Source organism: Hypanus sabinus, chromosome 5 (genome assembly GCF_030144855.1).
Source record: "Hypanus sabinus isolate sHypSab1 chromosome 5, sHypSab1.hap1, whole genome shotgun sequence".
Lineage (NCBI taxonomy): Eukaryota > Metazoa > Chordata > Chondrichthyes > Myliobatiformes > Dasyatidae > Hypanus > Hypanus sabinus.
The window spans coordinates 186,006,788-186,029,432 of record NC_082710.1 but is presented as its reverse complement, the minus strand read 5'-3'; the positions used below and the strand labels follow the sequence as shown (position 1 = coordinate 186,029,432).

General features: G+C 42.9%; 1 protein-coding gene across 7 annotated transcripts in view; it reads left to right on the top strand.

The window, feature by feature from the left end:
- LOC132394738 (hepatic and glial cell adhesion molecule-like) overlaps positions 1 to 21,199 on the top strand; it is a 212,347-nt gene extending 191,148 nt beyond the window's left edge. For 3 of the 7 annotated variants that reach the window (XM_059971140.1, XM_059971138.1, XM_059971137.1), the window contains one exon: positions 11,001 to 11,841. Coding sequence is in view for 1 of the 7 variants with exons in the window: in XM_059971139.1 (XP_059827122.1) it covers positions 19,942 to 20,168 (227 nt within the window). In the remaining 6 variants the exon portion in view is untranslated. Of the gene's footprint in view, positions 1 to 11,000; positions 11,843 to 19,941 lie in introns of those variants that run through there. The other 4 variants (XM_059971139.1, XM_059971134.1, XM_059971143.1 and 1 more) reach the window with 2 other exon arrangements.
- Positions 21,200 to 22,645: the final 1,446 nt, after the last annotated feature.

Sequence of the window (22,645 nt, the reverse complement as noted above, 5' to 3'; positions counted from 1 at the left end):
GCACAGCCTCTCCTCTTGTAGGTTTATCTACATATTGTGTCAGGAAACCTTCCTGAAAACACCTAACAAACTCCACCCCATCTAAACCCCTCGCTCGAAGAAGATGCCATTGACTATTAGGAAATTGACATCACCAATCACAACAACCCTATTATTATTGTACCGTTCAAGAATTTGCCTCCCTATCTGCTCCTCAATGTCTCTGTTATTATTGGGAAGGTCTATAAAAATACCCAGTTATTGCCCCTTTCTGCTTCTGACTCCACCCCCCCACAAGGACTCAGTAGACAATCCCTCCATGACTTTTCTGCAGCCATGATTAGCATACCACGCCTCACCTATTTTGCCTCCCTCCCTGTTCTTTTTGAAACATTTAAACCCCAGCACACTCAGCAGCCATTCCTGTTCCTGAGACATAACAAGTCTCTGTAATGGCCACAACATCATAATTCCAAATATTGACCCAAGCTCTTAAGTTCATCCGCCTTGCTCATGATACTCCTTGCATTAAAATAGACACATGTCAAACCATCTGGCTGAGTGCATCTTTGCTCTATCATCTGCCTATCCTTCCTCACAAACTCCCTACAAACTATCTTTACTTGTGCATCAGCCACCCCATCCTCTCACTTCAGTCCCCTCCTCCCACACAAATCTAGTTTAAACCCTCTCCAACAGAATTAGCAAACCTCCCTCCCGAGATATTGGTTCCCCTCCAGTTCAGGTGCAACCTGTCCCACTTGTACAGGTCACCTCCTCCCCAGAAAAGGTTCCAATAATCCAAGAACTTGAAACCCTGTCCCCTGCACCATCTCCTCAGCCACTCATTCATCTGCGCTATCTCCCTGTTCGAACCTTCACTAGTTTGTGGCACTGGGAGTAATCTGCAGATTAACACCTTGGAGGTCCTGCTCTTCAGCCTCCTTCCTAACTCTTTTAAAATACTGCGCAGGACCTCTACCCTTCTCTTGCCGATGTCATTGCTGCCAACATGTACCGTGACCTTCCGCCACTCACCCTCCCCTTCAAGAATATTCTGTAACCACACGGAGACATCCTGGACCCTAGCACCCAGGAGGCAACACGCTATCCTGCTGTCTTTTTTGCTGCCACAGAATCTCCTATCTGTCCCTCTAACTATCGAGACCCTATGACTATATCTCCACCTGACTTCCCCCTATCCTTCTGAGGCTCAGAGCTGACCACAGTGCTATTGGTCTGACTGTTGATGCTTTGCCCAGATAGGTCACCCCCTCAGCAGTATCCAAAGGGGTATACCTGTTGTTGAGGGGAATGGCCACAGAGGGACCCTGCACTGACTTCCTTCTCCCTTTACCTCTCTCAGTGTTCACCCATCTACTCACTGAATTCTGCACCCTGGGTGTAACCACCTGCTCAAAAATCATATTTATCAATTGCTCTGCCTCCCAGATTATCCTAAGTTAATCCAACTCCAGCTCCAGTTCCTTAATGCGGTCTTTCATGAGCTGGAGTTGGCTGCAATTCCCACAGGTGTAGTCATCAGGGAGACTATCAGGTTCCATGAATTCCCACGTCCTACAGGAGGAGCTATATCTGCCATCCTGCCTCCACTGTCAATGGGCAACTAAGACCAAATCATCTTACCTGTTTCTTTGGCCTCAGCCTCTTCTCGTTGAAGCCTCTTGAGTTAAAGCCTGATGCTCCTACTCTCACCACTGGTCACCCCTGTACTTTTATTTTATTTGCAGTGCTCTGCTCCTGATCAGTCCTCTGGAATTCCCCCCTTCCCGGTTTCATCTATCACTTTGTGTTTTTCCCTCCCCTCCTTGACCTTTTAAATCTACTCATCTTTTTATTTCTTCAGCCCTGCCGAAGGGTCTCGACCCGAAATCTCAACTGTACTTTTTTTCCATAGATGCTGCCTGGTCTGCTGAGTTCTTTCAGCATTTTGTGTAAATTGGGATGTTCGCAAGGAACCTGTCATTGCTGCAGAATGTCAGCAGGTGGGGGAGTTGTCCACAGAAAACTTGTCATTGCGGCAGGATACCAGCAGGTGGGGGTGTTGTCCACAGAAAACTTGTCATTGCGGCAGGATACCCGCGGGTAGGAGTGTTGTCCACAGAAAACTTGTCATTGCGGCAGGATACCAGCAGGTGGGGGTGTTGTCCACAGAAAAATTGTCATTGCGGCAGGATACCAGCAGGTGGGGGTGTTGTCCACAGAAAACTTGTCATTGCGGCAGGATACCCGCGGGTAGGAGTGTTGTCCACAGAAAACTTGTCATTGCGGCAGGATACCAGCAGGTGGGGGTGTTGTCCACAGAAAACTTGTCATTGCGGCAGGATACCAGCAGGTGGGGGTGTTGTCCACAGAAAACTTGTCATTGCGGCAGGATACCAGCAGGTGGGGGTGTTGTCCACAGAAAACTTGTCATTGCGGCAGAATGTCAGCAGGTGGGGGAGTTGTCCACAGAAAACTTGTCATTGCGGCAGGATACCAGCAGGTGGGGGTGTTGTCCACAGAAAAATTGTCATTGCGGCAGGATACCCGCGGGTAGGAGTGTTGTCCACAGAAAACTTGTCATTGCTGCAGAATGTCAGCAGGTGGGGGAGTTGTCCACAGAAAACTTGTCATTGCGGCAGGATACCAGCAGGTGGGGGTGTTGTCCACAGAAAACTTGTCATTGCGGCAGGATACCCGCGGGTAGGAGTGTTGTCCACAGAAAACTTGTCATTGCTGCAGAATGTCAGCAGGTGGGGGAGTTGTCCACAGAAAACTTGTCATTGCGGCAGGATACCAGCAGGTGGGGGTGTTGTCCACAGAAAACTTGTCATTGCGGCAGGATACCAGCAGGTGGGGGTGTTGTCCACAGAAAACTTGTCATTGCGGCAGGATACCAGCAGGTGGGGGTGTTGTCCACAGAAAACTTGTCATTGCGGCAGGATACCAGCAGGTGGGGGTGTTGTCCACAGAAAACTTGTCATTGCGGCAGAATGTCAGCAGGTGGGGGAGTTGTCCACAGAAAACTTGTCATTGCGGCAGGATACCAGCAGGTGGGGGTGTTGTCCACAGAAAAATTGTCATTGCGGCAGGATACCCGCGGGTAGGAGTGTTGTCCACAGAAAACTTGTCATTGCTGCAGAATGTCAGCAGGTGGGGGAGTTGTCCACAGAAAACTTGTCATTGCGGCAGGATACCAGCAGGTGGGGGTGTTGTCCACAGAAAACTTGTCATTGCGGCAGGATACCCGCGGGTAGGAGTGTTGTCCACAGAAAACTTGTCATTGCTGCAGAATGTCAGCAGGTGGGGGAGTTGTCCACAGAAAACTTGTCATTGCGGCAGGATACCAGCAGGTGGGGGTGTTGTCCACAGAAAACTTGTCATTGCGGCAGGATACCAGCGGGTAGGAGTGTTGGCCACAGAAAACTTGTCATTGCTGCAGAATGTCAGCAGGTGGGGGAGTTATCCACAGAAAAATTGTCATTGCGGCAGGATACCAGCAGGTGGGGGTGTTGTCCACAGAAAACTTGTCATTGCTGCAGAATGTCAGCAGGTGGGGGAGTTGTCCACAGAAAACTTGTCATTGCGGCAGGATACCAGCGGGTAGGAGTGTTGGCCACAGAAAACTTGTCATTGCTGCAGAATGTCAGCAGGTGGGGGAGTTGTCCACAGAAAACTTGTCATTGCGGCAGGATACCAGCAGGTGGGGGTGTTGTCCACAGAAAACTTGTCATTGCGGCAGGATACCAGCGGGTAGGAGTGTTGGCCACAGAGGATCTGTCTTGTGTCCTGATGAGGTGTCTCCGTACAAATTGTCGACTACTTTTTTCCGTGGATGCTGCCTGGCCTGCTGGGTTCCTCCAACATTTTGTGAGTGTTACAAAATGAACAGGTAGAATTCATAGGTACTGACACTTGATACTGCAAGATGTTCACTTTGCTTTGTGTATAAAAAGTACATGGGGTTAGAAGTAGGTGAAAAAGCAGTACTTAATATTTGGTCTTATGGCAGAACAGAACAGATACAGACATTTCAGTACAACCAGTGCATAGTGACCATGGTGTCCAGTGAAAAAAGATTGTACCTGGGAGTATCAAATATAAACTTGTCAACAAAGCCATTTATTCCATCATCTAAATCATTAATATACAAGAATATAATTGATTATGCCAGGATTCCAGAGGACTGGAAAATTTGCAAAGTTCACTCCAGTCTTCAAGAAGGGAGACATATTTGAAAGGAAATGAAAGGCCACTTCATTGTTTTCGGGGTACTAAGAGGCACATGATAAAATAAACCATAGTCAGCATGGTTTCCTTGAGGGAAACTGAAAATAAATGATGTTAAAAATTCATGCAGTCACAAATAGAAGGTTTGTGTGTGGCGGTAATAGTCTTCTGAGGTGTGCCTATTTCAATGCGAGGAGAAGGCAGACAAGCTGAGGGTGTGGATTGACACATAGAAACATAGAAAATAGGTGCAGGAGTAGGCCCTTCGGCCCTTCGAGCCTGTACCACCATTCAGTATGATCATGGCTGATCATCCAACTCAGAATCCTGTACCTGCTTTCTCTCCATACCCCTGATCCCTTTAGCCACAAGGGCCATATCTAACTTCCTCTTAAATATAGCCAATGAACCGGCCTCAACTGTTTCCTGTGGCAGAGAATTCCACAGATTCACCACTGTCTGTGTGAAGAAGTTTTTCCTCATCTCGGTCCTAAAAGGCTTCCCCTTTATCCTTAAACTGTGACCCCTCGTTCTGGACATCAGAAACAATCTTCCTGCATCAAGCCTGTCCAATCCCTTTAGAATTTTATACGTTTCAATAAGATCCCCCCTCATTCTTCTAAATTCCAGTGAGTATAAGCCTAGTCGATCCAGTCTTTCTTCATATGAAAGTCCTGCCATCCCAGGAATCAATCTGGTGAAGCTTCTCTGTACTCCCTCTATGGCAAGAATGTCTTTCCTCAGATTAGGGGACCAAAACTGCACACAATACTCTTAGTGCGGTCTCACCAAGGCCTTGTACAACTGCAGTAGAACCTCCCTGCTTCTGTACTCAAATCCTTTTGCTATGAATGCCAACATACCATTTGCCTTTTTCACCGCCTGCTGTACCTGCATGCCCACCTTCAATGACTGATGTACAATGACACCCAGGTCTCGTTGCATCTCCCCTTTTCCTAATCCGCCACCGTTCAGATAATAATCTGTTTTCCTGTTCTTGCAACCAAAGTGGATAACCTCACATTTATCCACATTAAATTGCATCTGCCATGAATTTGCCCACTCACCTAACCTATCCAAATCACCCTGCATCCTCTTAGCATCCTCCTCACAGCTAACTCTGCTGCCCAGCTTCGTGTCATCCGCAAACTTGGAGATGCTGCATTTAATTCCCTCGTCTAAATCATTAATATATATTGTAAACAACTGGGGTCCCAGCACTGAGCCTTGCGGTACCCCACTAGTCTTTGCCTGCCATTCTGAAAAGGTCCCATTTATTCCCACTCTTTGCTTCCTGTCTGCCAATGAATTCTCTATCCACATCAATACCATACCCCCAATACCATGTGTTTTAAGTTTGCACACTAATCTGTGTGGGACCTTGTCAAAAGCCTTTTGAAAATCCAAATATACCACATCCACTGGCTCTCCCCTATCCACTCTGCTAGTTACATCTTTAAAAAACTATAATTTTGTCTTGGAATTTTAATTTATGTCATGAAAATTATGACATTGGAGCCATTACTGAAACTTGGCTACAGGAGGGGCAGGACTGGCAGCTCAATGTCCCAGGGTTCCGATGTTTCAGACGTGATAGAGGCAGAGGGATGAAGGTGGGGTGTGGGTGGGGGGGGGGGGTGGCTTTGGTAGTCTGGGAAAAGGTTCCAGCAGTGCTCAGAAAGGACAGATTAGAGGGCTTGTCTACTGAGGCCATATGGGTGGAGCTGAGAAACAGGAAAGTTATGACCACATTAATGGGGTTGTATTATAGATCACCCAATAGTCAGTGAGAATTGGAGGAGCAAATCTGCAGAGAGATAGCAGACAACTGCAGGAGACAGAAAGTTGTGATAGTATGGGATTTTAATTGTCCACATATTGATTGGGACTCACATTCTGTTAAAGGTTAGAATTCATAAAATGTGTTCAGGAAAGTATTCTAAATCAATATATAGAGCTACCAACTAGGGAGGATGCAAAATTACATCTCCTATTAGGAAACAAGTTAGGGCAGGTGATGGAAGTGAGTGTAGGGGAACACTTTCGTTCCAGTAATCATAACATCATTAGTTTCAACTTGATCGTGGATAAAGATAGATCTGGTCCTCGGGTTCAGGTTCAAAACTGGAAAAAGGCCAAATTTGAAGAAATGAGAAAGGATCTAAAAAGCGTAGATTGGGACAGGTTGTTTTCTGGCAAGGATGTCGTTGGTAAGTGGGAGGCCTTCGAAGGAGAAATTTTGAGAGTGTAGAATTTGTATGTTCCTGTCAGGATTAAAGGCAAAGTGAATAAGAATAAGGAACCTTGGTTCTCGAGAGATATGGGAACTCTGATAAAGAAGAAGAGAGAGATGTATGACATGTATAGGAAACAGGGAGCAAATAAGGTACTTGAGGAGTATAAAAAGTGCAAAAAAACTTAAGAAAGAAATCAGGAAAGCTAAAAGAAGACATGAGGTTGTTTTGGCAGTCAGGGTGAAGGATAATCCTAAGAGCTTCTACAGGTAAGTTAAGAGCAAAAGGATAGTAAGGGAATAGAATTGCTCCTCTTGAAGATCAGAGTGGTTGGCTGTGTATGGAACCAAAAGAAATGGGGGAGATATTAAATGGGTTTTTTGCATCTGTATTTACTAAGGAAACTGACATGGAGTCTATGGAAATAAGGCAAACAAGTAGTGAGGTCATGGAACCTATAGAGATTGAAGGGGAGGAGGTGCTCGCTGTCTTGAGGCAAATCAGTGTAGATAAATCCCCAGGACCTGCAGGGTATTCCCTCGGACCTTGAAGGAGACTAGTGTTGAAATTGCAGGGACCCTGGCAGAAATATTTAAAATGTCGATATCTACGAGTGAGGTGCCGGAGGTTTGGAGGATAGCTCATGTTGTTCCGTTGTTTAAAAAAGGCTCTAAAAGTAATCCAGGAAATTATAGGCCAGTATGTATAAGAGTTGGAATGCTATGGTGAGGTTGTATAAGACATTGGTGAGGCCGAATTTGGAGTATTGTGAGCAGTTTTGGTCACCTAGTTACTGGAAGGATATTAATAATGTTGAAAGAGTGCAGAGAAGGTTTACAAGGATGTTGTCGGGACTTGAGAAACTGAGTTACAGAGAAAGGTTGAATAGGTTGGGACTTTATTCCCTGGAGTGTAGAAGAATGAGGGGTGATTTGATAGAGGTGTATAAAATTACGATGGATATAGATAGAGTGAATGCAAGCAGGCTTTTTCCACTGAGGCTAGGAGAGAAAATAAACACAGGACATGGGTTAAAGGTGAAGGGGGAAAAGTTTAAAGGGAACATGGGGTGGGGCTTCTTCACGCAGAGAGCGGTGGGAGTGTGGAATGAGCTGCCAGATGAAGTGGTGAATGCGGGCTCACTTTTGACATTTAAGAAAAACTTGGACAGGTACATGGGTGAGAGGTGTAGGTCCCAGTGCAGGTCAGTGGGACTAGACAGAAAAATGGCACAGCCAAGAAGGGCCAAAAGGCCTGTTTCTGTGTTGTGAAGTTCTATGGTTCTAAGTCTGTTGGAGTTCTTTGAAATAATAGTCAGCAGAATAGACAAAGGAAAATTAGTGGATATTGCACTTGGTTTTTCCTTCCTTTCCAGTGTATATGACAAATAAATTTCTCCGGTTTCCAGCTGGGGTATAGGTATTGTTTTTAACCCTGATGAAGATGGCAGAGTTTATCACCGAAAAGAGTTTATTTTTCAGAAGGATTTTGACAAGATGCCACACACATGAGGCTGCTTAAAAAGTTAAGAGCTTACGGTATTGCAGGAAAGATAACAGAATTCAACCTTGGACGGTTGAAGAAGTTTGGTATAGGCCCCCATATTCTAAGAACTTTCTGCAAGAGCACAATTGAAAGCATCCTGACTGGCTGCGTCACTGTCGGGTATGGGAACTGTACTTCCCTCAATCGCAGGACTCTGCAGAGAGTGGTGCGGACAGCCCAGTGCATCTGCACATGTGAACTCCCCACTATTCAGGACATTTACAAGGATAGGTGTGTAAAAAGCACCTGAAAGATCATTGGATCATTGGTTGTATATGTTGGCATATATGTATATTGATAATAAATTTACTTTGAAATTTGTCAATGTCCTACGACAACGTTCTACATTATCCAGAACTCCAACTTTCATGTCATCAGTAAACTTACTAACCCACCTTTCCAGTTCCTCAAGTAAATTCATTATTTATAAAAATCCTGGAACAGATTCTGTTGGAACACCACTGGTCATGAACCTCCAATCAGCAAATACTCCATCTACAACCACCTTTTATGGACAAATCAACTCTGTAGCCATACATAAAAACACAAAATGCTGGCAGAACTCAGCAGGCCAGACAGCATCGATGGGAGGAGGTAGTGACGACGTTTCAGGCTGAAACCCTTCATCAGGATCCTTACATCAAAGTTTCCCTGGATCTTGTGCCGAGTGAATTTCTGCATGAGCCTACCACTTAGTAAAATCCATGCAAGTACATCCACTTCCATACCTTCACCAGTGTTCTTTATCACATACTCAAAGAATCTGTTCTGGGACCCCTGTTCATTGTAATTTTTCTAAATTTTACTTGGATGAGGAAGTTGAAGAGAGGCTTAGTAAGTTTGCTGATGATATGAAAGTTGGCAGAGCCCCAATCTCCTGCATGCTATATCTTCATGCCCTAATCAGAATCAGATTTATTATCACAGGCATGCCTTCAGAGTCTATCAATCTGACCTGGCCTCCACAGCTGCCTGTAGCAACAAATTCCACACTAGGTTAAAAAATTCCTCCTAATTTTCATTTTTAAAAGACATCCCTCTGTTTTGAGACCATGTTCTCCGGTCTAAGACACTCACGTCATAGGAAGCATCCTCTCTACATCCACTCTATTGAGGCTTTTCAACACTTAATGAGGTCACCCTTCATTCTTCTGAATTTCAGTGAGTAGACCTTAAGACCACAGGACAAAGAAGCAGAATTAGGCCATCTGGCCCATCAAATCTGCTCCATCATCAATCATGGATGATCCTTTTTTTTTCCTCCTCAGTCTTCTCCCTGTAACCTTTGATGCTGTGTCTTAACAAGAACCTATCAAGTTCTGCCTTAAATACACCCAATGACCAGGCATCCACTCCTGACTGTGGTAACAAATCCCACAAATTCACCACCCCCAGCTAAAGAATTTTCTCCATATCTCTGTTTTACATGGACACTTCTCTATCCCGAGGCACTGTCTCCTAAGGTTCTTTTACCTTGTTCCCTAATCACCCCTGCTTCATTACTTAACAGCCAATCTAGTACAGCCGATCACCTCGTGGCTCAATGACAAACTGCTCTAAAAAGCTGTCACGCAGGCATTCAACAAACTCACTTCCTTGAGATCTATTTCCAACCTGATTTTTTCAATCTATGTGCACACTGAAATCTCCCCTGATTATCATAACATTGCCCTTAGATATGCCTTTTTTAATTTCCCGCTGTAATCTGTGGTCCACATCCAAGCTATTGTTGGAAAGCCTGTATATAACTGCCAGCAGGATCCTTTTACCTTGCAGTTTCTTAACTCCACCCAAAAGGATTCAACAGCTTCCAATCCTATGTTACGCCTTTTCCTGACTTGACGCCATTCTTTACCAGCAGAGCCACACCACCTCGTCTTCTTACTTTCCTGTCCCTCGGATACAATATGTAACCTTGGACATTCAGCTCCCAATCACAACCATCCTTCAGCCATAATTCAGTGATGACCACAACATCATACCTGACAATCTGTAATCGTGCAACAAAGTCATTCACCTTAAGACTATAAGATGTAGCAGAAGTAGGCCATTTGGCCCATCAGTTATGTTCCACTATTCAATCATGGCTGATCCAATTCTTCCAGTCATCCCCCCTCCCCTGCCTTCTCCCCGTACCCTTTGATATCCTGGCTAATCAAAAACCTACCTATCTCTGCCTTGACTTGGCCTCCACAGCCGCTCATGACAACAAACTCCACAGAACTACCTCTCCATGTAAACCTGGTGACTGAATCTTCCTAACTAACCTCCCATGCGGGACCTTGTCAAGGGCCTTACTGAAGTCCATGTATACAACATCCACTGCCTTCCCTTCATCCACTTTCCTGGTAACTTCCTCGAAAAACTCTAATAGATTGGTTAAACATGACCTGCCATGCACTAAGCCATGCTGACTTTTTCTAATAAGTCCCTGTCTATCCAAATACTTGTAGATCCTATCTCTTAGTATTCCTTCCAATAATTTACCTACTACCAATGTCAAACTTACCAGCCTATAATTTTCCAGCTTACTTTTTGAGCCTTTTTTAAACAATGGATCCACATGAGCTATTCTCCAATCCTCCGGCACCTGACCAGTCACGGGAGAACCCTGTATTGTCTGCCTGCTCCTCACCCTTCCCCTTCCCCTTTGGTCAGGCCTGCCTGCATCTGATGTGGAACCTGAGCCCTGGTCACTGAAGCTCTAATAGCCTTAAGGATCAGTGCTAATTCTCCCTGCAGATGAAGTCCTCTGGGATACTGGTAGTCTGCCCGAATTCCCTAATCCTGCAGACGGAGCATATCACCACCCTGATATACCAGCTACTCAAATTGAAAATCACCCAAGCCTTACAAACTAAAGCATCAACCTTAAAATCAGCGACCTTACATCTCAGATATGACCCCTCAAAAACGTTTATGACTGATGGCTGTTATTGGCAGTGTGTTCTATGTGTGTTACTGTATACTGAGGAAATTTAACCTGAGAAACAACTCTTGCTTCGGCAGTTCCTCTGTAAACTCGTGAATGGCTCTGAGCCCTGTATCAAGATGAGTAAAATTGGCCTTCATGACGACACCAGCTTTACCTAAAAAAACAAGGACTTTGTAGACAATATACCCACCATTGCTACTGAGATCTTCATCAGTGCTGCCACTGCTCTCAGTTGATGGCCAGCACGGGGTGGTATACATAGAGGTAAACTTCCCGGGGAAGTTCATGGTGTTTGGACACGGAGACCATGGGTGTCTGGGCGAGCTGATCGAAAGATTTGCTGTGTGCGGCTGGTGAAGGAAGTTTCGAAAGACTTAGACGTCATTCTGTACGAGCACGTCAGATTCTGGAGCCAAACCCACAGCACTGAGGAAACAGTGATCTAAGGAACGATGGTTTCAACAACCTCATCTCTTCCCACATGGTGTGTGGATCCTGTACCAGGACTTCAAACTGTCCGTGCAGTTACTCATCACCTTCAAGGGGAGCTATGGTGCAACTATGTCGCTCGGCTGGAATGACAAGCTGTCTTCAGTCAAGGCCTTGCTGAAGACTGACTTCGAGGTGTGAGGTGACTATGTGCTGGTGTCCCGCTTTCAGCCGGAGCTCCCTAACCCCAGTGCTGGGTCCAGTCGCCGAGGAGTCGATCTGGGTCATCGCGTTGTTCTTGCTCAAATCAACAAATAAAATGCTCCATAAATGTAATAACCTTCTGTTGGTCTCGTTGTCCAATTCTTACTTCAGTTAGACTTAGACATGTCATTGGGGAATGGGATCGGTGTATAAGTGAGGCTGGTGACTTAGAACGCGGGTAATGTTCGGAGTCGGTGGCGCTGGTGATCAACAGCCATATGGACACAGATGCGGCCAAACCCGCTGCTTCTTTTCAATGCCATACCATCCGCGGTGTAGGTCTGCACAGGCTGATCCTACCAAAGTGCAAAACCTTATACTTGTCACCTTTAAAAACAATCTGCCATTTTTCAGCTCATTTTTCCAGCCGATGCAGATCCCTCTGCAAGCCATGATAGTCTCCTCACCGTCCACTACTTCCCCAATCCTGGTGTCCTCTGCTTATTATCAGCCGATGCAGATCCCTCTGCAAGCCATGATAGTCTCCTCACCGTCCACTACTTCCCCAATCCTGGTGTCCTCTGCTTATTATCAGCCGATGCAGATCCCTCTGCAAGCCATGATAGTCTCCTCACCGTCCACTACTTCCCCAATCTTGGTGTCCTCTGCTTATTATCAGCCGATGCAGATCCCTCTGCAAGCCATGATAGTCTCCTCACCGTCCACTACATCCCCAATCCTGGTGTCCTCTGCTTATTATCAGCCGATGCAGATCCCTCTGCAAGCCATGATAGTCTCCTCACCATCCACTACATCCCCAATCCTGGTGTCCTCTGCTTATTATCAGCCGATGCAGATCCCTCTGCACGCCATGATAGTCTCCTCACCGTCCACTACATCCCCAATCCTGGTGTCATCTGCTTATTGCTCATCCAGTTAACCACATTGTCATCCATATCTTTGATATACCGTAAATTCCAGTGTAAATCGTATTTGGCCCTAAATTTTGGACCTAAAATTAGGGGGTCGGCTGATACAGAGGGTGCCAACTTCGGAAAAACGAATACACGGAAGACAGGTCGTATTTATTGGCTGTTTTTGAGTCAAATGCGTTCCACTGTGGACGCATGAATTCTTCGGTTTGTTTAAACTCACATCCAGAGGCTGAAGCACGGACACCAAACCACCGGGGATGTCCGTGTTTTCAGCTTTCGATGCTGCTCTTGTCTCACCTGACAAGTAGCGACTTTTCCTTCCTGACACTTTCGGGACCTCTTCAAGCAACCCGCTTCGTCCATCCAGCGGCGTTCTTGAACGTAAACTACACCCCGCGGGTGAAATTTTCGCTGATCTCACGATGTTTTTCGTCCCATTTCAACGCTTGAACTCGAATCACGTGTCCGGACGATCTCCCTCTCTAAAACTTTTTCTTCCGGTTCTGGCCACTAGCGTGTTTTCCTGCAGTTTGCAAATTTCATCTTTGGCTTTTCCCTCAGCGTGTCCTCTGCATTTCTCCACTCTCTCGCTTGTTTCTCGTTTTCACTAAACTTCGTAGCAGCTGCAGAGTTATTCGTTCCTTTGCAAAATCAACAACTTTCAGCTTGAAGCCAGCATCACATCGCATTCGTTTTAATCTTTTGTACATGGTGGTCGCAAACTCAATACTGAGTACCCGCCACCCCGTGTTATGTTTTAACGAGATTACAATGAGTGCTAAATGGTTTCGCGGGGGTTACATTTCAGAGGAAACCTAATCCAAAATTTTCCTCTCTGATTAATTTATTAAGAATTCGCCTATAACGCTCTCCAATGTGTAGGCCTGCTTCCTTAGCAGGTACTAGTTCACAAAATTTCCCGGTTCCGGATCTGGCAAAGCTGAGTACCGACTTGTGAGATCTTGTGATCGTTTCTGGTTAAATCAAAAACCTCGACAAAAGGGGTCGGCTTATACTCCGGAACATACGGTAGACGCCAAACCACAAACTCAGCACCAATCCCTGCAGAACTCCTCTCGTCACAGCCCGCCACCATCTTCTACCTCTCTCGGGCTTCTCCCACAAAGCCAGTGTCTAATCCAGTTTAGTACCTCATCTTCAACGTCAATCAACTGAACCTTCATGACCGACTTCTCTAGTGGGACCTTGTCAAATGCCTTTGTGGTGAACTACATATACCTGTCTGGACACGCCCCCCCTCACATCTCCGAGAGGTGCATCAGCCTTACTAAAATCCATGCAGCTAACATCCACTGCCTTGTCTTCATCAACTTCCCTGGTGACTTCTTTGAAAAACTAAAAAAAGATTAATTAGACACAACTTACTATGCTGACTATCCTAATTAAATCCATGTCTATGCAAATACTTGTATATCCAGTCCCTTAGAATAACTGTCTTACTACTGTCGGGCTCACTGGCCTACAATTTCTTGATTTACATTTAGAGACTTCTTTAAACAGCCGAAAACATTGGCTATCATCCAATCCTCTGGTACCTCTCCTGCCACTAAGAATGATTTGAATATATCTGCTAGGGCCCTGGCAATTTGTGCATTTGCTTCACCTTTTATCAACCCTAATTTCCTTCAAGATAGTAAACACCTCATTTAATCTGTATGGAGTCCATGAAGTTGATTTCCTTTACTTTAAAGATTCTGTGCCCAACTGCCAAAGGACTAACCTCATCACTTGCAATATTTTTTCTCTTAACATGTCTGTGGAAACCATTGGGATTTTCCTTCACCGTGTCCGCTAAGGCAATTTCATCCCCTTTGATCCCTTCTGATTTCATTCTTAAGTGTTCCCTTTGCATTTAATACACTCCATAAGCATCTCATTTCTTCCTGCCTGCTGACTCTCCTCCCCCCACAAACCCCATAACCCTAAACTCATTTAATCTGAAAATGTTATTTCTCATCACTCAGTAATTTCTTTATTTATAAATTATTTTTGAGACGTAAAAATCCGTTGCCCAAATCTCATCCGCTTCCACAGTGGTCCTGTTGGTGAAGCTTGTCCCACGGCGCTCAGGTGAGACCCTTGTACATTGAAGGAATCCTGATGTATTCCCAAGGCAGGCTGGTGTGTGACTTGATGGACAATCCCGACTACCCGTGTTTCTGCTGCTGACAGTGTAGGTAAAGTGCAGGAACAGGCGCAGGATGTTGTGTCAAGCTAATTCAAAATGAGAAGATTTTTACCACTGATTTAGATGACGTGAAATTTATTGTTTTAACGCAGCTGTACAGATCCAGAAAAGTAAACTCACTGCACATATGGGAAGGAATGAAAGCCAAGGAAAAAAGAAATGGAGAATAAAACTACACCAAACAATCAAGAGACTGAATCTGAGGTTCCATTCAGTCAATAGGATTTAATTCAAAATTGGCGAGGCCAATAATAACAAGGTTTAAGCATCCACGATAACTTGAAGTGTGAAGAACAGCCAGAGGTTGTGGTACATATTGGTACCAACAACATAGGTAGGAAAAAGGAAGAGGTCCTGGAAACAGACTACAGGGAGTTAGGAAGGAAGTTGAGAAGTGGGACCTCAACCACACGACAGTGAGTATAGGAATAGAATGAGGTGGAGGATGAATGCGTGGCTGAGGAATTGGAACAGGGGGCAGGGATTCAGATTTCTGGATCATTGAGACCTCTTTTCGGGCAGCTGTGACCTGTACAAAAAGGATGGGTTGCACTTGAATCTGAGGGAACCAATATCCTGGCGGGGGGGTTTTCTAAGGCTATTGGGGAGAGTTCAAACTAGAATTGCTGGGGGGTGGGAACTGAACTGAAGTGATGGAGGAAAGGGAGGTTGGCTCACAAATAGAGAAAGCTTGGAGACAGTGCGAAAGGGATCATAAGTAAGTGATAGAGAAGGGATGTGCTCAGACCAATAGTTTGAGATGTGTCCATTTTAATGTGAGGAGTACTATGGACAAAGCAGATGGACTTAGAGTGTGGATCAGCATTTGGAGCTCTGATGTTGTGTCCTTTACAGAGACTTGGATGGTTTAGGGACAGGAACGGTTACTTCAAGTGTCAGGTTTTAGATGTTTCAGAAAGGACAGGGAGGGAGGCAAATGAGGTGGGGGTGTGGCACTGTTGATCAGAGATAGTCATGGCTGCAGAAAAGAAGGAAGTCAATGGTTGTCTACAGAGCCTCTGTGGGTGGAAGTTAAAACATAGAATAGTACAGCGCATTACAGGCCCTTCGGCCCACAATGTTGTACTGACCCTCAAACCCTGCCTCCCATATAACCTCCCCATAAATTCCTCCATATACCTGTCTAGTAGTCTCTTAAACTTCACTAGTGTACCTGCCTCCACCACTGACTCAGACAGTGCATTCCACGCACCAACCACTCTCTGAGTGAAAAACCTTCCTCTAATATCCCCCTTGAACTTCCCTCCCCTTACTTTAAAGCCATGTCCCCTTGTACTGAGCAGTGGTGCCCTGGGGAAGAGGCATTGGCTGTCCACTCTATTTATTCCTCTTAGGAATAGGAAGGGGGTCAATAACTCTACTGAGTGTTTTTTATAGACAACCCAATAGTAGCAGGGAGCAGATGGGGAGACAGATTCTGCAAAGTTGTAATAATAACAGGGTTGTTGTGGTGGGAGATTTGATTTTCCCAAATATTGATTGGCATCTCTCTAGAGTGAGGGGTTTAGATGGGGTAGAGTTTGCTAAGTGTGTTCCGGAAGGTTTCTTGACATATGTAGATAAGCCTTCAAGAGGAGAGGCTGTACTTGATCTGGTATTGGGAAATGAACCCGTTCAGGTGTTAGGTCTCTTAGTGGGAGAGCATTTTGGAGATATCTTCTTTAATATAGCATTGGAGAGTGATTAGAAGAGACAGGTTAGGCAAACTTTTAACTGGAGCAAGGGGAAATATCAGGCAGGAACTTGGAAGTATAAATTGGAAACAGATGTTCTCAGGGAAATGTATGGAAGAAATGTGGCAAATGTTCAGGGGATATTTGTGTGGGGTTTTGTGTAAGTACATTCCAATGAGACAGGGAACAGACAGGGTACAGGAAACATGGTATACAAAGGCTGTTGTAACTCTAGTCAAGAAGAAAAGAAGAACTTACGAAAGGTTCAAATAACTTGGTAATGATAGACAGCTAGAGTATTATAAGGCTAGCAGGAAGGAGCTTAAGGATGAAACTAGGAGAGCCAGAAGGGGCCATGAAAAGGCCTTGGCAGACAGCATAAAGGAAAACCCCAAGGCATTCTACAAGAGTGTGAAGAGCAAGGGGATAAGACGTGAAAGAATAGGACCAATCAAATGTGACAGTGGAAAAGTGTGTGTGAAATCGGAGGAGATAGCAGAGGTTACTTCAGTATTCACTATGGAAAAGGATCTTGATGATTGTAAGGATGACTTGCAGCAGATTGAAAAGCTTGAGCATGTAGGTATTAAGAAAGAGGATGTGCTGGAGCTTTTGGAAAGCATCAAGTTGGATAAGTCACTGGGACTGGATGGGATAATATTTGCATCATCACTGAGGACGGGAGACGTTCTGGAGGATTGGAGGGTTGCGGATGTTGTTCCCTTATTCAAGAAAGGGAGTAGAGATAGCCCAGGAAATTATAGACCAGTGAGTCTTACTTCAGTGTTTGGTAAGTTGATGAAGAAGATCCTGAGAGGCAGGATTTATGAACATTTGTAGAGGCGTGATATGATTAAAGATAGTCAGCATGGCTTTGTCAAGGGCAGGTCCTGCTTTATGAGCCTGATTGAATTTTTTGAGGATGTGACTAAACACATTGATGAAGGTAGAGCAGTAGATGTAGTGTATATGGATTTCAGCAAGGCGGTTGATAAGGTACCCAATGCAAGGCTTATTGAGAAAGTAAGGAGGCATAGGATCCAAGGGGACTTTGCTTTGTGGATCCAAAACTGGCTTGCCCACAGAAGGCAATGAGTGGTTGTAGATGGGTCATATTCTGCATGGAGGTCAGTGACTAGTTGTTACAAGGGCGTGACTGAGAATGAACCCAAGAGCAGGACACAGGCACGGAGACAGGGTCGAGACAGTTGCGAGCATGGAGCAGATACCCAGGAGTGTCTTTACTCAGTGTGGAAGAAAAATGCTATGACTTTGTGGCTGACATTAAGGGGTTAATGACAGAGTGTGAATTCAAAGGCTATAATCATTTATCTGTAACTAGTGTACACTGCATGCCTGAAATGTGCATTGAAGACAAGATGGGAAAATAACCATATCTGTGCTTCTTTGTTCTGAGAATTACCATGTCTATGGTTGAGCAAGTCTGATATACTTCTCTGGGAACTTGCTATTCTGTAAAATTGCAGCCTGAATTCCTTCTTGTGCTTCTTGTCACGTACGCTTGGAGTATGAATAAGAGTGTGCTCTATTGTTAGGCAGAGTTCCAGGACTCCATTTCTGAGTTCCATTTCTCCATATCATGCATTAATAAAGACTTTCTGAAGTAACTTCCCTCCGTGTCCGAGTACTTTTTCCGCAACACTCGGAGACAAATTTCGTGTAGAATATCCAAGGAGTGGTGCTGATCTAGGAACTAACAGTACTGAGAGATCAGAAAACAAGGTTTACATGCACTAGAATTGACCAACGAACTGGTAGCTCATTGCTGTCATGCCAGGGTTCTTACCCTGCAGTCCTTGATGGAAACCAGGTTTGCTGTAATTATTGAAACTTGACATGTTTGTTTGATGATGAATTTCAATAAAAAATAAATTATAAAAAAAACTTAATATTTGAACTGAAAGATGTTGTTTCTACCAGACCATTTTGACGTTTTCCAGAACATTTATTGCAAAGTTCAGAATTTGTTGAGTTTATCAAAGCTCAGATAAACAAGTTTTTTCTCTTTAATAATATAGGCAACGTCTCTAAGTTAGTAATTTTGAAGAGTGGCCATATTTGTTTAAAGTATTAGAAGTAACCTCTTCAAAAAAATTCAGTAAGATTTGTCAAACATGACCTTCCACACACAAATCCATGTTGACTGTTCCTTATTAGACCCTGTCTATCCAGATAATTATATATATAATCTCTAAGAATACTTTCCATTACTTTAAATACTTAGAAAAATTTGGTTTTGGTAATAATTTCAACAGATGGATTCAAATGCTTTATAAGAATCCTATTGCCACGTTCATTACTAATAACTGCAGGTCTTTTTTCTTACTTTGTCGTGGCACTAGACAGGAATGTCCATTGTCCTTTATTATTTAATCTTGTATTGGAGCCTTTAGCTATAACACTACGTGAAGCTAAAAATATTCTTGCCATCTCTATGAATGGAACCATACACAAGATTTCTCTTTATGCAGATAACCTTTTGGTTTTTATTTCAAATCTTGAGGAATCTTTTGGAAACACTTAAAGATTTTGGTAAATTTTCAGGATATAAACTTAAATTGAATAAAAGTGAATTGTTTCCATTAAATGTCCATTAAATGTCCATTAATATAATGATATTCCTTTTAGAATTGTTAGTACATTTAAATATTTTTGTATTATAATTACTAAAAAATATAAAGATCTCTATAAAGCGAATATAGTTCCTTTAATGGACTCCATGAAACAACTATTTTCTAGATGGAATCTTCTTACTTTTTCTTTAATAGGTCGTATCCATGCTGTGAAAATGATGATTTTACCTAGATTTTTATATATTTCCCAAAATATACCTATCTTTTTAACTAAAACATTTTTAGATCAAATTGACTCTCTTATTTCTTCCTTTATTTGGAACAATAAGAGACCAAGAATTAATAAGTATTATTTACAAAAATTTTAAAAAGATGGTGGACTTGCACTTCCTTATTTAAGACTATTATTGGGCTGTGAACATTAGACAATTATGTTTTTGGTTATATTGGCTTGATAAGAACCAAAAACCATTATGGATGGATTTGGAACTTAAAAGCTGTTAAACAATTTCATTTAACTTCAATTTTCGGAGCTCCATTACCTTTACACCTCTCTAAAATTCCAAATTTAAATCTCTATCTGGTTATTAAATACTACCTACAGATTTGGGTTCAATTTTGTAATATTTAAAATTTTAAACAATTTAAATTGTCTAGTTTTTTATATCAAAACTTTTCATTTAAACCTTCAACAACTGACCCATTTTTCTTCTATGGAAAAATAAAGAAATCCATTCCTTTGTAGATTTATTTTGTGATGGTCGATTGATGACTTTTGAGGAGTTAATAAATTTTCTCTCGCTCATACACATTTTTTGCAATATTTTCACGTCAGATTTTTTTACAACAATATTTACAAGAATCTAATTTGTTGGATACCATTTTGCAATTGAATCCTTTAGTGAAAGGTTCCATTAGTAGAATTTATAATTTATTTTTGTTACATGGAGGAACATCTGAAAATCTCGAGGAAGACCTTGTTCGTTGCTGCTGTCTGTTGGGAAGAACAGGCCCCCAGTCCTCGGGGTCGCGTTGTCGGTGGACGTTGGCGGCGCAGAGGATGGTGCTCGGAGGGGATGGTCGGAGGCTCGGAGGTTCGACGGACTCAGCGGTAAGAGAGCTTTCATCGTGTGCTGCGTCTGCAAGGCTGAGTCGGGCGGAGCCTGGAAGTCCATAGCGGAGAAGTTCCCTTCTGCCGCCGGCGTGGGATGACGAGTCTATCGGGATCCTGAGGACTTGTGGAATCTGTGTGGTGGTTTCTTTCGAACTTATAGTCTTTTAATAGTCTTTGGACTATTTTTACTGTGCCCATGGTCTGTTTTTTTTATCAATTATGCTATTGTTTGCACTTTGTTACTATATGTTGTAACTATGTGGTTTTGTGCAGGTCTTGTAGCTTTAGTTTTTGGTCTTGTTTGTCTGGTGGATTTGGAGCTCCTTTCCGGGGAACACGCTGAGACGGTAGCGCGATATTAATACACAGCAGCCTCTCCGGACTCTGGATTGGGGATTGACAAACGTTTTGTGGAATTTCTGGTGTAGTCTGTTTTGTCATGTGTTTCTGTGATGTCATTCTGGAGGAACTACATGCATTTGGGGTTTCTAAATGACAATAAACTGAATCTAAATCTGAAAAGAAATCCTATCACTAAAGATTAAACAAGGTTGGGAGGGAGAACTTAATATGACCTTTGTTAATGAAGATTGGCTTTGAGTTTTGAAAAACGTAACTTCTTTTTCTGTATGTGCCAACCATTGTTTAATTCAGTTTAAAATTTTACACCGTTATTACTTAACAAAGGAAAGACTATCTATAATGTTTCCTAGTATAGACAACTATTGTGATAGGTGTAAAACTGAAGTAGCTACTTTGTCACATATGTTCTGGTCATGTTCTTCATTATAATCGTTTTGGAATTCTTTATTTTCTACAGTTTCTAAGGCTTTGAAAATCAATTTACAACCTAATAGATTGACTGTTCTATTTGGAATAGTTCTGCATCATATTCAGGGTATCCCATCTTCAGATCAACATGTAATTGCATTTGTTACACTGCTGACAAGAAGGGCTATTTTATTAAAATGGAAAGATATTTCTTCCCCTACATTAATTGAATGGTTTTCTCAAGTGATGTTATGTCTTAGTTTGGAAAAAATTAGGAGAACTTTTGATCCTTGATTTGATTTTGAGAGAAGATGGGGTTATTTTGCCAAATATTATTATTTGAATTAAGTTATATGGTTTCCTTTTAATTTAATTTTTTTATAAATATGAAATGACGGTTGATGACTCTTTTTTTATATATATTTAGATGATGGTCAAACATATTGCTCCGGGGGGTTGATTCCTAATGCTTTTTTTTGTAGTTAGTGGGTTATTCCCCTAGTTAAATGGGGTTCTTTTTTTCCCTTTTTCCTATATATATATTTTTTTTTTCATTTTTATATTTTATGATGTTTTTTTCTTCAGCTTTATTAATTGTATACATATTAATTTGTTGAAGTTTTGTATCATTTTATAGCTGTTGAAGATTATGTATTAATAAAAAGATTCAAAAATGAAAAAAAAGAAAAACGGGGAAAAAACTTTAAAATCTCCCCCATCTCTTTCGGCTCCACACATAGCTGACCACTCTGATTCTCTAAGGGACCAATTTTATCCCTCACTATCCTCTTGCTATTAATATAACTGTAGAAACCCTTTGGATTTATTTTCACCTTACTTGCCAAAGCAACCTCACATCTTCTTTTAGCTTTTCTAATTTCTTTCTTAAGATTCTTTTTACATTCTTTATATTCCTCAAGCACCTCATTTGCTCCATGCTGCCTATATTTATTGTAGATCTCTCTCTTTTTCTGAACCAAGTTTCCAATATCCCTTGAAAACCATGGCTCTCTCAAACTTTTAACCTTTCCTTTCAAACTAACAGGAATATAAAGATTCTGTACCCTCAAAATTTCACCTTTAAATGTCCTTCATTTCTCTGTTACATCCTTCCCATAAAACAAATTGTACCAACCCTCTCCTTCTAAATCCTTTCACATCTCCTCAAAGTTAGCCTTTCTCCAATCAAAAGTCTCAACCCTGCATCTAGTCCTATCCTTCTCCATAATTATTTTGAAACTCATTGCATTGTGATCACTGGACCCGAAGTGCTCCCCAACACATATCTCCGTCACCTGACCTATCGCATTCCCCAACAGGATATCCAACATTGCCCCTTCTCTAGTTGGTACCTCTATGTATTGCTCCAAAAAACTAGCCAGCACTCATTTTACAAACTCCAAACCATCCATCCCTTTTACAATACGGACGAAGCCTTTTACAAATGGACCAAGTAAATTTGATAACAGGATGGGATTTGGAGACAAAGTTGATGTAGTTGACAAACTCAGCATGGGTGTAGGAAATATTGCCAATGCAGTCATCTTTGCAGAGTAGTGAGTCGCAGAGCCATGTTGGTGTTCACTTGGAACACGGACTGTTCCACGCTGCCAACAAAAGGCAGGCATTGCTGGCTACACCTTTGGTTTGGGGGAAGTTTGAGGAGCTAAAGGAGAAATTGTTGAGGGCGAGGACCAATTCCACCTGATGGCAGGGAGTAGTGGAGGAGGGGAGCTGCTTGATACTGTTGTCCAGAAAGAAGTGGAGAG